Source organism: Pogona vitticeps, chromosome 3, assembly GCF_051106095.1.
Source record: "Pogona vitticeps strain Pit_001003342236 chromosome 3, PviZW2.1, whole genome shotgun sequence".
Taxonomy (NCBI): Eukaryota; Metazoa; Chordata; class Lepidosauria; order Squamata; family Agamidae; genus Pogona; species Pogona vitticeps.
In genome coordinates this window covers 84,623,813-84,640,857 of record NC_135785.1, presented here as the reverse complement: position 1 = coordinate 84,640,857, position 17,045 = coordinate 84,623,813, and the positions used below count along the sequence as shown (strand labels likewise).

General features: G+C 40.0%; 1 protein-coding gene across 2 annotated transcripts in view; it reads right to left on the bottom strand.

Annotated features, from left to right (window-relative positions):
* LOC110070875 (putative lysosomal acid lipase/cholesteryl ester hydrolase) overlaps positions 1 to 17,045 on the bottom strand; it is a 33,477-nt gene that overhangs the window by 10,381 nt on the left and 6,051 nt on the right. Inside the window, exons 3-9 of one of the 2 annotated variants that reach the window (XM_078391340.1) lie at positions 13,043 to 13,193; positions 12,842 to 12,953; positions 10,827 to 10,944; positions 8,264 to 8,462; positions 6,979 to 7,088; positions 5,634 to 5,770; positions 1,698 to 1,844 (exon numbers count right to left, since the gene is read on the bottom strand). In XM_078391340.1, the coding sequence (XP_078247466.1) occupies positions 1,698 to 1,844; positions 5,634 to 5,770; positions 6,979 to 7,088; positions 8,264 to 8,462; positions 10,827 to 10,944; positions 12,842 to 12,850 (720 nt within the window). In that variant the 5' untranslated portion in view covers positions 12,851 to 12,953; positions 13,043 to 13,193. The remainder of the gene's footprint in view (positions 1 to 1,697; positions 1,845 to 5,633; positions 5,771 to 6,978; positions 7,089 to 8,263; positions 8,463 to 10,826; positions 10,945 to 12,841; positions 12,954 to 13,042; positions 13,194 to 17,045) is intronic. The other variant, XM_072995284.2, reaches the window with a different exon arrangement.

The window sequence follows — 17,045 nt, the reverse complement described above, 5'->3', positions numbered from 1 at the left end:
AGCACAAATAATGGTCTGAAGCTCAACATCAAAAAAACTAAGATCATGGCCACTGGCCCCATCACCTCCTGGCAATTAGAAGGGGGAGATATGGAGGCAGTGATTGATTTTACTTTCTTAGGCTTCATGATCACTGCAGATGGTGACAGCAGCCACGAAATTAAAAGACATCTGCTTTATGGGAGGAAAGCGACGACAAACCTTGACAGCATCTTAAAAAGCAGAGACATCACCTTGCCGACAAAGGACGGCATAGTCAAAGCTATGGTTTTTCCTGTTGTGATGTATGGAAGTGAGAGCTGGAGCATAAAGAAAGGTGACTGCCGAAGAATTCACGCTATTGAATTGTGGTGCTGGAGGAGGCTCTTGAGAGTCCCCTGGACTGCAAAGAGAACAAACTTATCAATTTTGAAGGAAATCAAACCTGAGTGCTCACTGGAAGGACAGATCCTGAAGATGAGGCTCGAATACTTTGGCCATCTCATGAGAAGAGGAGACTCCCTGGCAAAGAACCTTATGTAGGAAACAGTGAAGGCAAGAGGAGAAGGGGCGACAGAGGACGAGATGGTTGGACAGTGTCACCGAAGCTGCCAAGAATTAATAGCAGTTCTTTAGGAAAGCCAATGTGACACTGTGAGCTAGCTCTGAATTTCAACAGAACAATAACCAGAATCCTATTAATTGTGCCTGCTGGTTGACACCAGAAGGTATAAACTGCTGCTACAGCTAGGTGCTTGTTCAGAAGTTGCCAACTTTATTTTTGCTGTGTGTTAAGTCATGCAACTGGCATGCAGCATACATACAAACTGTACAGCAAGTGGAATTTTGCTGCAGCAATTTACACTATTTGACTTAAGCCAGCAGATGCATCTAGTTTGGCCATAGACACACAAACATGACTTTTGTTTAGAAGAGAACATTTCAATTTAAGGATCTGATGAAATCAATATGAAACATTACATATAACAGAGGAGAAATACTTCTCCATCCTGCTGTAAAATAAGATGTAGCATAACCCTAATTAGAAACCACTGAACTGATTATCTGGAGGTGCGTCAAGGCACAAATCAAGGCAAAAGGGGAGGAATCCGTGACATGTTTCTGCTTGATACGAAATTCTTGCACCAATCTCTATTGATGCCTGCGGTGTGACACAGTATCTCTAAGTATTCCAAGACTGCATTATGGCACTGTTTCATCTAGTTGTGTGCCATGCCATTATGCTATGCTCCAGCTTTTATATGTGTAATCACAAAGCAACAATTAAAAAAAATATTGCATACCCATGAGCAGGTGCTGGGACAAAAACTTTTTAAGTTATTTAACACTTTGTGCGAGTACACACAGAGCCAGTATGGAGAGAACCATAAGTTACCTAAGGTTTCCAACCAATAATGCACATGCATGTAAATGGAGAGACTTCTGTTAATTTTGATTGGGGGGTTGTGGTATCTAGTGCCATGACTAGGGTCATCAAGTCATGAACAGAGGGAGACACACATAAGACTATGGGACCCACCTAAGCACAGTTTTTTTCAGCTGATATGATGAAGCATAAGGCAAAAGCATCAATGATACAGGCAGTGACAGTATTCATCAACATGCAATCAAGCTTCTCCCATCCACAGACCCACAATAATGCACTACATTCTTTAGACTGCACTCTCTGTCTCATATTAGGCTATGGGAAGTCTTACCATATTTAGATTTTGTTCATTAAAACCACAAAATAGAAAGAATACATTGCCACAGAGGTCATCCAGGAAGAAATGGTCACAGAAGTGAGTTGCCAGCCATCTCACAATCGAGTTTTGGGGAAAAAACTCTTTGGTTCCAAACACTTCCTGCGAATGTAAGAACATAAAGGTCACTTTGTTAAGAATTGATGTTCTTAGGAATGCATCAAAATATTACCAAGAATTTAGTGATAATTCTCTGCTCAGACACTACGCCAGCTACTCATACACGCATTCCCCAGGACAGGAAAAAATATATAAATTTCAAATATATAAATTTGAAAAACTTAAACACACTTTATTAAAAAGACGAGGCATTGTGCACTCAGCTCAACCTTGAATTTTGATTATATAGTGGTGCCTCGCATAGCGATCGCTCCGTTTTATGGCGAAATCGCTTTGCAACGCTGGTTTTGCGATCCCAAAAGCGATCGCTTTGCGATGTTTCCTATGGGGAAATTCGCAGGGAAGCGATCATCGCAAAGCCCCCATTTTCACACAGCTGATCGACGGTTCCAAAATGGCCGCCAGGAAAAAAATGGCCGCCCACTGTTTTGCCTCGCTTTAGAGGCACCGAAAATGGCCGCCACAATAGAGTTTTTAAGCGCATATGAACACATTAATTTGTGAATTTCATTGCATGGGTATACAGTACTGTGTATATACTTTCAATGATAATAAATAAATAAATAAATTGAACACGTTTTAATGCATTTCTATGGGCTTTTTAAAATCGCTTAGCGATGTTATCGTTTTGCAGCGATTTTTGCTGCACGTATTAACATCGCTAAGTGAGGCACCACTGTATTATATGTTATACACGTGCATTCTCTAGTCTTGAGTTTATCTATAGCTGAACAATTTCCCACAGGTAGAACTCCCCACTGTATCTACCCTGAAGCTTGGCTCTTCTAAGCTAACTGATGGTAACACATATAGATCTGCAAGAGAAAATGCTAACACATACTTGACATTGCAAGTGTTAATATTAAGGCCCATTTACATTGCATATTCAGAGCCAGGCAGATGAACAGGGTGGATTTGATTTAAATCAAATTCTATTGCACAATGCATATATACAACAGTAAATGAAAAAACAATGGCAACACTTCCCACATAACGTTTGCTGGTTTGATTTTTATACTGCCCATCTGGCTACCAAAGCCACTCTGGGCAGTTAACAAATTCAGCATCATAAGATGTAACAGAAGAGTTGCAGTTATGCAAATACAGTATTATCAGTTTATTTGTATGCTCATTCACTTGCTCTTGCTCTTGCTCTTGCTCTCTCTCTCTCTCACACACACACACACACACACACGCTGAATACAGCTCAGGACATACAGAATAAACAGCAATCAATATAACAATTCAAAAACAATGGCAGAGAAAACTAATCAATGGTCCAAATCGTTGCTTAGCACAGAAAATGACACCAGAATAAGCTCACTGAATCAATGGGGACATGATAAATCAACTCCTCTATAAGTTCCATTGATTCAAATGGGTCTACTCTTAAGTGCAAATTACTAAACAAAAGAAAGGTGCAGTTAAAGTAGGTCCATTTGACTCAATGGAAGTTCACTCACTAAATAGCCATTGATTCAATGGACCCACTCCAGTATGATTTACTAAACTAGGCAACAGGATTTTGGCCAATAAGCAATCTATATGATAAAATTCTTTGCACAATGCATATATACAATAGTGAATGAAAAAAACACAAGTATCTGATCGAGGAGCTTGAAACTAGAAAATCTAACACATAAATAGGCCTTTCCTACCCCCACAATCACACAGATATCCATCCCACAATTAACTTATTAACATTAGTTAGCATCAGCACCTCTGACTGTTAGCAGCTTTCTACCCCAGTTCTACATCTGTGACTGTGGTCTGTCCCTTATCTCTCCACCAAGCATCTCCTCCAGCACAATCTTCAGGCAGCAGGCTTTGCCAGGCTTTCTGACAGATACAATTTTCAAGGCAAGGAGAGGTAACTGTGGCCCTCAAGATGTTTTTGGACTGCAATTCCCCTAATTCTTGACCATCCGCTATTCCAGCGAGTGCTGGTGGGAAGGGTAGAGCAAGAACACCTGAAAGGACACAGCTGCCTACACTTGATTTAATAATATTGCTTTTCAGTCCGTAGCCATGTTGCCAGATACCTAGTGGTCACAGGAGTGTGTTGGCATCTCTCATGGAACAGCAATGGTTTACTCCTGTAACAATTTTAGTAGATTATTTTTCAGCTTTGTTATTTACCCAGGTGCTCAAGGAAGATCATAGTGCTATCAGATTTCTCAACTTTTTCCTTGTACTGAGAATACCAGTAGCACCTTTTTGTTCTTCTGAGGAGAGCATACTCTTTGTGTTTTACTGTCAAAGAGAAGTAATGAAGCACAGCACTAGTAGCCACTGAATCCTGCAAATTTAAAGCAAACGTTTCCTCTGCCACAAACACCTCAAGGGACTTCTGAAAACCCACCATCTCCCACTCTCAACACTCTTTCAAGGCAATCTGCAACATAGGAAGAATACTGAGCAGATTAACTCAGTAATTCTTGCAATAGCTTTGCGTATGAAGCATTTTAGAACATCAAAAAGTGCAACATAAATGCTAAGCATCGCTATAACCAAAGGCCCTATCAAACATTTTAAGGGAAGAAGCATCAACAAAAGCCGGGAAGATCTTCCAGGGGTGCTTTATAAAAGTTAAATTGTTGTGCAATGGCACACCCAGCAATCGAGCCTACATTCAAGTACGAGTGAAAATGCACTCTTATTGCAGCAATATTAAGAATGTCTACAGAGTACAAAAACAAGATATGGAAATGAAGGGTGTGCATCTTATGCAAGTTCTCAGCTCATGAACATCTAGCTTTGGTTTTCCATGCATTCGAATCAGAACTGGATGGCCTTAATCAGCTTAATATTCATTCTGTAAGCTTATCAGAGACTTTCAGTTTGTTACAGTTGAAACAGCACATTCAGTTTAGAACTGAATGTGTTGTTCCAACTATCTCAATTCAGACACAGGAATTTAAATAATTTTATTATTTCAAAATTAAACATCTACTACAGTCAACCCAATAAATATCATGGTCTGTAATAACTGTTAATTTTAGGCAAGAACTTCTTGCAGCCGACGGAAACTGGACTTAAGGTGGTCTAATCTGTATACAACAGATCAAGCATATTTTTCAAACTCTTCAGCAGATGATATGCAAGGATCAGACCTCAGGAACAATATACACATTTTAAATTGCAGAGATAGTGTCTTAATCACCCAAAGACTACTTGTACAATATCCAGGGCCACCCATAAGTAGTACATCACACACAGAAGTAGAAAAGAATGATGCTAGGATATTAACTATTGCCATTCAATGCTAAGAGGTGAGGAAAATTATTAATGTTATTTATACCAGAACAAGAATGTCAACACTGTATCATTAAAAGCAAGAAATGTATCTTTGATTAACAACAACAACGTTCTGCCAGGTTGATTCCATGAATACTGGATGCAAGGAAGGAAATGAAAATGTTTACAACACTTTATATACAAACCTGAAAAAGATGAAGAACAAAAGCTACTACAGTACACAGTGTTAAAGAGCCTGAGAGAAACTACCGCAAACACCCTGCCCAAACACTCTCCTAACAAGTGTTAACATCACGATGTTTAAGCCCGACAGAATAAAAGCAAATCATCTTAGGTCAAAAGCTGTGTTTATTTTTACGCACACCATCAGATCAGGCTTTTGTCCAAAGGTGTGTTCAGTCTTTTCTTCAAATATGTACAGAAATAAGAGAAGCAAATTCCCCAAGTACTTAAGACATTTGGCCGTATTTGCCCACAAGCCACGGAGTGAAGCAGTTTATCTAAAATACATACTTTGAGCAACAGTGTTGGAAATATGCTAAACTTGACCAAAGGGCTGGTCGAGAACTTTATAGTGGCGACGGGTCCCAATCCAAAGAACATTTTTATCTTCTTAGCTAGCTGTGGCAAAGTTGAAAATGCAATGAAACCTGGAAAAGGGTGGAGTGGAGAAGAGAAAACAAAGATTTTAGTTCCAAAGATTCTGCCACCGTGGCCTTAATAAGAGTCTTCAAAAAACTGTTTACAGCCGCAACTTTAACATCAAAAGCCACTTTTATTTATTCAGTAGCTTTTATTCTTTTAAAATAAATTTAAATCAAACTGGCTTAAAATTACTTAAAACAGCTCTAGAAAATAATGGTTGAAACCTTTTACTCCGCTATGAAAACTGACCTAAGTTCAGAAAGCACAGAACTTGGAATGCAGCAGATAATGTTGACAGTAATTTTTTTAACTTAAGGCAATCCCCTTCCAAATGTTACAGTTCGTGTTACACCAGGAAATTAGGAAAGAGGATGGGCCAATATGTTCAATAATAAAACAAAAACACAACGAAAGCTTGAATTGTTTTCAGTGTAATAAATACTAGTTCATCAAAGCAAAGATTATAATGTTTGAACTGGGCTTATATTTGTCTCTGCTCTTGTCACTACACTTGATTTGCGTTTTGCATCTATACAACCTCACAATCTAATCACAAAATGATCAAAATCCTGTTGCTTAGAATAACAAATCACACTTGAGTATTCCCAACTAAATATGGATTTAATGAGTCAAACTCCACCATTTGACTCTATAGAATATATGGCAGAGATGACTCACCAAATCTCCACTGATTCAATAGGCCTACTCTGTTACTTTTAGCAACAAGATTTTGAGCATTATTTGTCAAACTGTTGACATCTCTCACCTTAAAAATGAGCAAGCAACATACCTAAATTAGTTTTTCTAACAGTTTGTGAAAGATTATGTACGTCAATGAATCATTTCCCTCTAAATTCTTATAAGCTGCTTTGATTCACATTGAAATATTAATTAGCTCTATTCCAAATCTAGAGCATGGAAATGTTACTTTTTTGGACTGCGTTCTTAGGATTTACCAGCCAGCTGAAGAGTTCTGAGTAAAAAAAAAACTTTTCTAAGTTCCGAAGCAAAGAATAAAAATTACTTTAGAAGCACTTTCAGGCTAGCAAGAAATCTAGAGATTGTTACTTAAGATGATATTTTCTACATGTTTAGTAGCTACATATATTTAAGTCCTACTAAAATGCCTCTCCTGAATTTATGTAGTTCAACAGTATAAATAAGTACAGCTTAAAAGAGTGGCAAAAATGCTGTAAGAACATCCTCAACGTACCTGTTGTGGTGCCCTGAGAATGGCCAACATAAAATATTTGCTTCTGGCCAGTTTTGTCCAGGATGAAGTTAATGGAAGCTGGAAGGTCATATTTTGCCATTTCATCATAACTACAAAGTGAAACAACAATATTCTTATGTATACCATGTGGCAGGATCAATATTAATTACCCAGGCTTTCATTTTGTGGCATGCTGTGGTGTTGACGCAGTGTGACAAGATGATGGACTCTGATGAGTTTTTCCTCCATGGACCCCTAGACACCAATACGTAATCAATTTTTTCTCATGGGAAAGAGATAATAATGACTACCCCAAAGACTATTTTAAAGGGTAAAGTCATTATAAGTCAAAAAGCACTTTTAAAAGCATGCATGAAACAATGATTGCTGTAGCTTTATTTACCGCGTCCTTCCGCCCCCCCTGGCTGGAGTGGCCAACCGAGCAGGAAGATGGTGGAGCTCCAGGAGCCACTGACAGCATGAGCAGAACCGTTGCCATGACAGGATATGCGAGTGGACGGTCCGGTCCCGGGGGCTAGACCCTCATCAGGGCCAGCTGCGACTGGCCCACCTCTAGCACGTAGCATATGACTACCACATGGTCACAAGCAACATTCAAGCTAGCTCTGAATGCCAAAGACGAGAAACTCGAAGAACCAAACTAGGCATTACCGCAGCAGAGCCAGGACAGCCATCAGGCTTTTATAAACCATCAGCAGAACGAGCCCCCTTCACAGTTGTCTTTTTGCCAACCTGCCAGCAGGTACAAAGGTTTTTCCTCAGGAAGACCCTGTGACAACTAAACTGACGGCTGCTAACTGCTGCATCTTCCTTCAGCTGGTGTGCTTTTTAAGTCTTGTTTAATTTTTTTTGTTTTTCTTGCATTCACATTATGTAATTTTACTGTGACTTGCCTTGAGCCCTACTCATGGGAGTAAAGCAGGACACAAACTGAAATGAAGGAAAAGTATGTGACAGACAGATTAGAAATCTTCCTCTCAAAACTCATTTTCCCCACCAAAATTATTTTTCTCCCCATCTGCTTCCAATACAGGGAGGAGCAGGAGAGACATATTTAAAAGGCACTTTCAAAGAAAAACACCTAGTGGCTTCACTGAGGCCAAATTTCATCCTTTAGGGTTACTCCATTTATCCATGTATTCAGTCACCACACATTAAACTTTTGAATACACAAAATTATTAATAGGAAACGTAGCTCTGATTATATTTTCCAAAGGGGGGGGGAGAGAAACCAAGCAGCATGCCATTTTGTTGAGCAAGCTACCTGAACTTCCAGAATGCTTCGTCTTTCACTGTATAGTTTATGTGTCTTAGGGACCAAGTGTTCCCTCGGCTGTTTCCTATCCAAACATCATAGCCAGCATCTGCCAATATGAAGCCCAGGCTATTGTAATCCAGGTTTGTCACCCAGTTGCTGCCATCAGCAAGTACACCATGCTGCAGAAACACCACTGGTTTGGGATCTGAAATGGAAATATTTTAAAACATGGTTATTATGAAGAGCTTCAGTGTCACCTTCCGGAGACTAATGCATCACAATATTCCTATTAATTAGTCCCTGTGATCATTCCACACCTACCATAGACACAGAGCAGGCCTGGCCTCAAGAGACTGAGGACACATTTTTCCTGAACGCAATATAAAAAATAAAAGGGACTGAGGCTTTTCAAAGAGTCTAAAAGACCTTGAACTCCTACAATTTACAGGTGTAGGAAATCAAAACACCAGTCTAAAGCAGTGGTTCTTCACCTTTTGTTACTCAGGTGTTTTTGAACTGCAACTCCCAGAAACCTCAGCCAGCAGAGCTAATGGTGAAGGCTTCTGGGAGTTGCAGTCCAAAAACATCCGAGTAACAAAGGTTAAGAACCACTGGTCTAAAGAATCACTTGGGAAAGTTCCTTCTACCTGCATTGCTTTTACCAGCACCACTTTGATTATCAAGCATAAGATTTGCTCCCTGTAACAAGAACAGACCAACTATGTGCATCAAAATTTCAGTGGCTGTGTGATAACCCCTACAAAGATACCAACTACACTGGAAGGATCCTTTGCTCATGTCTGTTCCCCCTCCAAACAGGAGCAGTAAGAAAGGTTAAGCAATAATAGCTCAGCACTGAAAGTACGGGACTCAGGATACAATCTTTTTACAGTATGATCTTCAGAGCAAGTAATGATTTCACCTTTTAAATTATATATTACTTTAGCTTTCTAAATATAGTCTCAGGCTATTCCAACTTTTCTCCTTTCAGTGACATCACAACTAAAGAGAAAGCTGCAAACAAATCACAATGCCCACTGGGGCATCTCGGCTACAAATGTTTCCACTTCCACAATGTGCTACTTTTTAGGTTTTTTACAGTGTAACAACTTTGCTTGCTCAACTGAGCAGTTCTGAATGACAACAGCCTGCAACACAGAACATGGGGAAAAAAATAAGCTGGACTTCAACTTGAAAGAAGGCCCCAGCTGCCAAAGCCACAGGGATTCGGGAAGTCCAAAAAGGCAATTTTGAAGCTTAGGTGCTGCGACCTCTAAGTTGTGCCGAATGCAATTCCTAGAAGAAAAGAAGTGGGAGGACGGATATCCCTCCGCGAAATATTCAGGTCAGCCTGGTTGGGAAAGAAATACAACTCTAGGGTTTGGTGTGGCCCACAGCATAATTTGATCACCTCCTGTGATTAGTACAAGTCTGTGGGGGGGGGACTTGAGCGTCTCCCTTGAAGCTGAAAGGGAGGAGGAAAGGAAGGCACGCTGAGGCTGGTGAAGGAAGAAACAAAGAAAATAGTTGGGATGCCCTCCTTTTGGCTTCTACCTCCAGGCAATCTTGGGTTTAACCCAGCCCTCCACTTAGTGATCCTGACAGATTCTTCCCAAAGGAACTTAGCCTTGGACCTAAAAGTCACTGCAGGAAGTCATGGGACTCTAAGGCTGCTAAACAAATTATTTCAGCTTCTGCTTTCCAAACGCTCCTAATTATATTTCTCCTAATTGCTTTTAATGGCACAGCAAAGAGCTTAAAATATATTGGTCGATTTAGAAATGCTCCCTATTATTAGAGACCTACAATATGTTAGTATAGAACTTTTATATAACAAGTATACACTTTTTTAAAAAGTGTACCAGTCCCAGTGTATTACCTGGTATTCTGTTTAAAAAGGTTGAACGACTGCTGAAAGAAGAAAAACAAAAGGGCCTATTCTCACACTTACAGAAAAAGAGTGGTTACATGAGCTTTCTAAAACACCAAAATTTCTATTCTGCCAATTCTCTAGAGTTCAGCATGGCTTGCTCTTGGGAATGGGGGCAATCCTAAATTAGTATCACTCTGAAATTGTGCCACATATGTAATTAAAACGCATCAAAATCCTCTAAACTTTTCTTTCACTACACTCCAAAATGAACCAATAGTGGGGGACGGGCATCTAATTTGTGGGAAGGAACTCAATCAAGAACAAAGTTTATACTCCAACCAATTGCCTTATTGAGCTAAAAATGTTTAATTTATTTGTAAATGATAATAGTTTCAATAATCATACACTGCTAAATGCACTGAATATTCTTTCTTTTGCCATAATTGCAAAACACAAAAAATCTTCAAAACAAAAACCGATCATGTTTCCAGATGAAATGTTTCACATTATTTAACCACTTACAAAAAGCTCAGGAAAATCAGTTTTTCTAATTTTTAGACCACAATTATCAGAAACTTCAAGACGACATAGACTCTGGTGAGGGGATTCTGTAGTTTTAGCCTAAAAATTATGTTTCCAAATTTGCGTGCGTGTGTGCGTGTGCGTGTGCGTGTTCCTCCAAAAACATATACTCACCCTTGTTCAGCTGACTGGATTTCCCATGAGGTATTCTGTTAACAGTGAGGATATAACCATCCTCTGTCACTACTTCATACTCCTCACTGGGATATCCTCTGAAGGAAATAATTTCACTCTGGGAGAAAGAAAAACAGCAAAGAAAGAAGTTGGTTTGGGAAGTTAACAAAGTAGTGCAAAATTTCTCACTATAAAATAAAGATGATTTAAAGTTCTAGAAGGAACAGACAGTATGGAAGGCAAAGTGCTCACAACAAGTGCTCACATGGAATGAAAGGATAGTAAATCATCAGAGCCACTAACCAGAGCTTAGAAAAATGACTTTTTTGAATTTCAAGTCTTAGAATCCCCTCTCAATCGAGCTACTGCATATACCCTAGCTAGAGGATTCTGGGAGCAGTACCCACGAAAAATAATATTTCCAAATTCAAGATCGTAATAATGCTATTCCACACAACTGTATTTATGGGTTGCAAACCTGCTCAGTCAGTGACTGCTGGCAGGGGCTGGTTGGGTGGGGACCCAACTGCCTTTCCGGGTGCTTTCCAAGAACTCTTCCTCAGCTATTTGAGCAAATATAATCTTTCCATAATCTTCCCAGAGAAATTAACTAATTAACAGTTAAGGTGCCAAATGTCTTAGGACAATAGAACTCATGCCCACATATTTCAGTCTACATAATTACTAGCCAATAGTGTTGTGTGAAAGAGTGGTTATGCACCCAGCTACTCCCATCGTGAACAAAGGAGATAATCTCTTTAGACAATAAAGGGATTAAGGTGCCTCACGTCTTTATCCTCCGTTCCTTCAGTTTCTCCCTACCCTTTTGATACTGGTTTCAGTCTCCTCCCTGCCTGCCACGTGCAGGCCAAATCCTATATTTATAAGTGCCAAAAGCAAGCTCACATAAAATGCTGGCCCAGAAAAAGGTTCAAGCAAGTTTTGCAAAGGTGTAAAAGTGAGTCACAGGACCAGGAGAATAAAAAAGAAGCTACAAAAAAGGATAAAAGCAACAGAGAAATAAAAATCAGATCACAATTGTGGTTTATAAAAAGAATCCACCAGTGGGGTCACAAGACAAATAAGAAGCACCAGATACAGTGGTGCCCCGCTAGACGATTACCCCGCTAAACAATGAAACCACAGGATGATAACTTTTTTGCGACCGCTATGTTTCCAATGGGCGATTTCAACTTCACGATGATTTGGTCTGTGCTTTGCGGACCGTTTCTTAGAAAGACAACTATCTTTACAGCTGATCGTCGGCTCGCAAAATGGCTTCCCGCTATTTTCTGGACCACTGCTTCAGAAGATAGCAATTAAAAACAGCTGATCGGCACTCACACAATGGCCACCCTATGGAGGATCTTTGCAGGACGATCAGGTATTTTCCCCATTGGAACACATTAACCGGTTTCAATGCATTCCAATGGGGAAATTGTTTTTGGATAACAGCGATTTCACTGTACAGCGATTTCAGGGGAACAAATTATCGTCGTCATGCAGAGCACCACTGTATAAGCAATCCTGATTCTTAATCTTTGTCCTTCCACAGGTTTAGGGCTTCAACACCCAGAATCCCTGTCCACAGGCCAATGCTGGCTGGCACCTCTCGAGCGCTCATATCCAAAACCTCTAGAAAGCTAAATGATGAGAAACCCTGTTATAAAGGAGCAATGTCCTTTGTGAGTCCATCTAATGTCCTAAATAGAACAAATGTTTCTTCCAGATGTTATCTTTAAATTGTTTTTAATCTATGAAGCTGCCTTCATAAAGTCCCTGCTTTATGTAATTTATGGAACTGCTTTGTTTTTAATTGCTGTTAAGTGTTCACGACTGATGCAGATGTCTTGGAAAAGCAGGGGGAGGCGTTACAAAGTATTACGTAGATATTTTCAATCCCCACTTTCAGTGAAATTAAAAAAATCGAACTCAAGGAAAAATGACACACCATTAAGTGACATTGAAAACTGAATTGAAATGGATACAACAGAATCAAAAGATAATTAACTTACAATATTCATAGTTACTTCTGGATCCACATTTCTCTTTTGTTTCAAAAGTGCTCCTGAAGTTATAAGACTCTGGACCAAACTTGTCACGATTAGAAAGATCCATGTCTTTGTTCTGCACAAAAGCAAACTTCATGTAAGACATCACTCCTTCACAAAGATTAATCATTTACCATGAAGACCACACAAAAAAAGGATGCTCACCCAAAGCTAAATTAAGAAAAGGTGGATCTGGATGCACCAGGCACTACAGTGTAGTGGTTAAGACTGTAAATGATCAGAAGTCTCCAGTTCAAATCCCATCAGGGTAGGTACAGCTCTTCCAGATGTTTCAGGACTGCAATTCCCATCAGCCCTACCCAGCACAGCCAACAGGTAGAGATTAAAGGAGCTGCTGCACCAAGCCAGCAGGAAGACCCAGCTGCATATACTTGGCATTAGAAGGTTTCAGACCAATTATCGTTCTCTCACCAACACCATGTGACTTACTCTGGCCTACCAAATCTACTTATCAAAAAGAAAACATCAAATACTTGAACCACACTACATAATGATAAATACACCTTTCAATGACTTTCAACTGATATTCACAATTAACTTTCTGAACTGCAACTGGCACTGAAGAACCAAAACACATGACAGTTGTGGCCATACAGTCACCATTCAGCCAACCGGTGAGATGGATCTGTCAAGTGACTCCAGAGGTCTTCAATTAATTGTGGAAAACAACGATGCAGTGTAGCCGGGACAATGATACCCAGTTAATGCTTATTATTACTTTAAAAAAATAGTAGTCTAACTTCTGAGCTTGTTTGTATGAACACTACAAGATCAACCCCATTTCTTCAACTATCACAATTTTTAATTGTCCACAACCTGTTAACAATATCCTTTTAAGCCACTTGTCTTCCCCTTAATGGACCATGGTAACCCAATACAGTGGTGCCTCGCATAGCGATCGCTCCGTTTTACGACAAAATCGCTTTGCGACGAACTTTTTGCGATCGTAAAAGTGATCGCTTTGCGATGTTCGATTCCCTGCTTCAGGCACCGATCATTGCAAAACGATGATTTTTTAAACAGCTGATCGGCGGTTTCAAAATGGCTGCCGGGTAAACAAAATGGCCACCCGCTGTTTTCTGGGGTGGATTCCTCGCTTAAGAGGCACCGAAAATGGCAGTGCTATGGAGGATCTTCGCTGAATGGTGAGTTTTAAGCCCATAGGAACGCATTAATCGCATTTTAATGCATTTCTATGGGCTTTTTAATATCGCATTGCGATGTTTTCATTCTGCAGCAATTTTTGCGGAATGAATTAACATCACAATGCAAGGCACCACTGTACATTATGCTGCTTGGGATGTGAGAACAAATAGTGACACAGCCACCGACCATTCAGGATGGACGGTACCTGTATATGAGACAGAAAATTCCCAAAGTGATTCTAACTTTCTTCTGGCAGTAAAAGTACAGCAATGATAAAGGGGTAACTCTAACATTAATCCTACCTTAACATTTCTGAATTTGGCCTTTGAACAGTGACCATAAGCCGCCCTTATTTTGCAGTTTTTGTACACTTAGGCTCATATGACTTGAAAGTTATGACAAAGTGCTTGACTTCTACAACAGGCAGTTTTAAAAGGCCAAGAGGATAAAAGTCAAACCATTTAGTGAGTCATGGATGTATTAACATTAATCACTACGTCTTAAAGGATCTTTTTCCCAGACACTGACTCTAACAGTAACACCAAGAGTGTGAAGCGTGGGAGTTAACTCATACATAAAAAGCTCTTAATAAGACAAGCGCAAACTGAATATGCAAATTTAAAACAAGGGTGCCACTACATTGCAACATACTCCAATTACTCCTGGTTCAGCATACAAAAGGATTCAGACTTTCCTGTCTGCACATTATTGTAAACACGGTGGAAACTCACACTTTCTTTGAGGAATTCCTTTTTTTTTCAACCATTGGGAGGCTGCTCATTTAAAATTGATCTACACTGTGCTGATTTGTTACCTGTTTTTGATTGTGTGAATGGTCTTGTCATTATATTCTATATGTTAAAGCATTCTCTGTGCTGTTTTGTGTTTGAGGTGGTGCATGATAGAAAACCATGCCTGCTGCCCAAACTGTTTCCCTTTAATTTTTTTGTTTGTTTGTTTAAATAAACTATTCACCTTGAGCTCTGCTCCCAGACTTTGGAACTTCTTCCCATAGGAGGCTGGCTCCATCTTTACTGTCCTTCTGCAAGCACACAAGGACCTTTCTCTTCAGGCAAGCCTTCCCTCAGTGACTGGCTGCCTGAGTGGGCTTCTAAATAAATAAATAGGCACTGGAGTTTTTGTCTGCGACACTGATGGCGCTATGCCACTCAGAATTTTTAAAAAGAAAAAAAATTAACCTGGAAAAGATTATTATGGACACAACGCAGGATACAACGCAGGCAGTCAGGACTGATCCTTGGACGGATATAAGTGCCAACCCTGGGTCTATTTAATGTCATTTAAAGAGCAGTATAGTATCCTGCACTGAATCAACCTGGTGCTGCCCCATGAGGATGGGGACACAAAGAGCACATGACGTGAATCAACACAATAATACCTTGACACAACTCTCAGATTACTTAGGCAATGTAGCTACACTCATAAAGTAGCTAAATACTATACTGTATTTATAACTCTCAAAACTGACTCATCCTGGCACAGTATCAGCCTGAAAAATCAGTTTTGACAAAATATGAATGAAGAATTTAACTCATTTATAGTACATTCTAAACACAGGATTTAACTAATATATTGAAAGGCTGGTTTCCTGAGTAAAGAGAACATTAAATAAAGATATTATCTAGTGACTACTGAGTTATCACATGTGCCAGGATCCAGGAGATGCAATCTGAGTGTCCTAACAAGGACTGTACTCTACAGTATTTTATGCGCTTCAGCTGCAAGGTTTTCAGTCTAAAATATGTGTATTTGTGAATACCACATTAATCAAATAGGTTTGGTAAGTTATTTTCCATTTTATGGAGAACTATAATTTATCTCTAAGTAACTACAAAGATCTTGCATTTTGAAAGTCTGGGACACATTTCAGCCCACCGCAATCCATGCACAATTATACTGAAGTAAATCCTATTGGTTTTGGTTGGATTTAAATTTTAGGGCCTAAATCTTATCATTAGTTCCAAAAACTAGCTCTCAGGAGCAAATGTAGTACATTGCCAGCTCAAGAGCAGCGCCTGAGACAATAAAGGCTTTTTTTTGTATACCTGAGACACCAAAGCTCTAATCCTCCTCTGCCCAATGCAACCACCTGGAATTCAAGTGGCACAGAAAGCAAAAGGGGGGACCTGGCAGGCAGAACCAACCAACCAAAGAAGCATGAATCGCATGTTCTCAAAGGCCTTCAGGGTCAGGATCTGATGGTTGTGAGTTTTTTGGGCTGTTCGGCCATGTTCCGGATTTTTTTTTCTTCCTAACATTTCACCAGTCTCTGTGGCCGGCATCGTTAGAGGAGACAAAAATGCTAGCGACAGAGACTGGCAAAACGTTAGGAAGAAAAACCTCCAGAACACAGTCAAACAGCCCCAAAAACCCACAACCAACCAACTGGAATCTGTTAATGACCACAGTGAGATGGATCCTGAGATTTTTAGTCCAAATAATTAGTCTTGTAACTCCTGCACATGGACAGCATACAGGAAGAAGAAGAGGGAAGAGACTACTAATGAAGCAGGAAGTGAGACGCTGCTATTAAAGAAATTGAAAGCATGGAAAGGGAAGGAGAAACAGGCTCAGCCAGAAAGAAACAGATACATCTCTAAGGCGCAGAGAAAATGATGACATCAGCACAAGACCAACCCGAACCCAACCACACAGCAGAGATTTGGCACAAGCTCAGAGTTGTTTCCCTTTTATCCTCCTACCTGTGCTTTGGAGTGCTCATCTAGGAGGCAGGAGACTCAATTTGTCTCACTCAGGCGCTTCCCCTTTTTACAGGCCACAAAAGTTGTGAGGCAACCTGCATGGGGAACTGATGAGGGCTGGATTAAGGCTGGAAGGGAAGTCTTCCCCACCTCCCAAAATAAACCATGGCTACGATTCATGCAAACATACAGAAATCAGCCTCTCAGTAAATACAGTATGTATGGATTTTGTCTTATTTTGGAAGCCGAAGAGGATTGTGTCTGCTTAGTACCTGGGT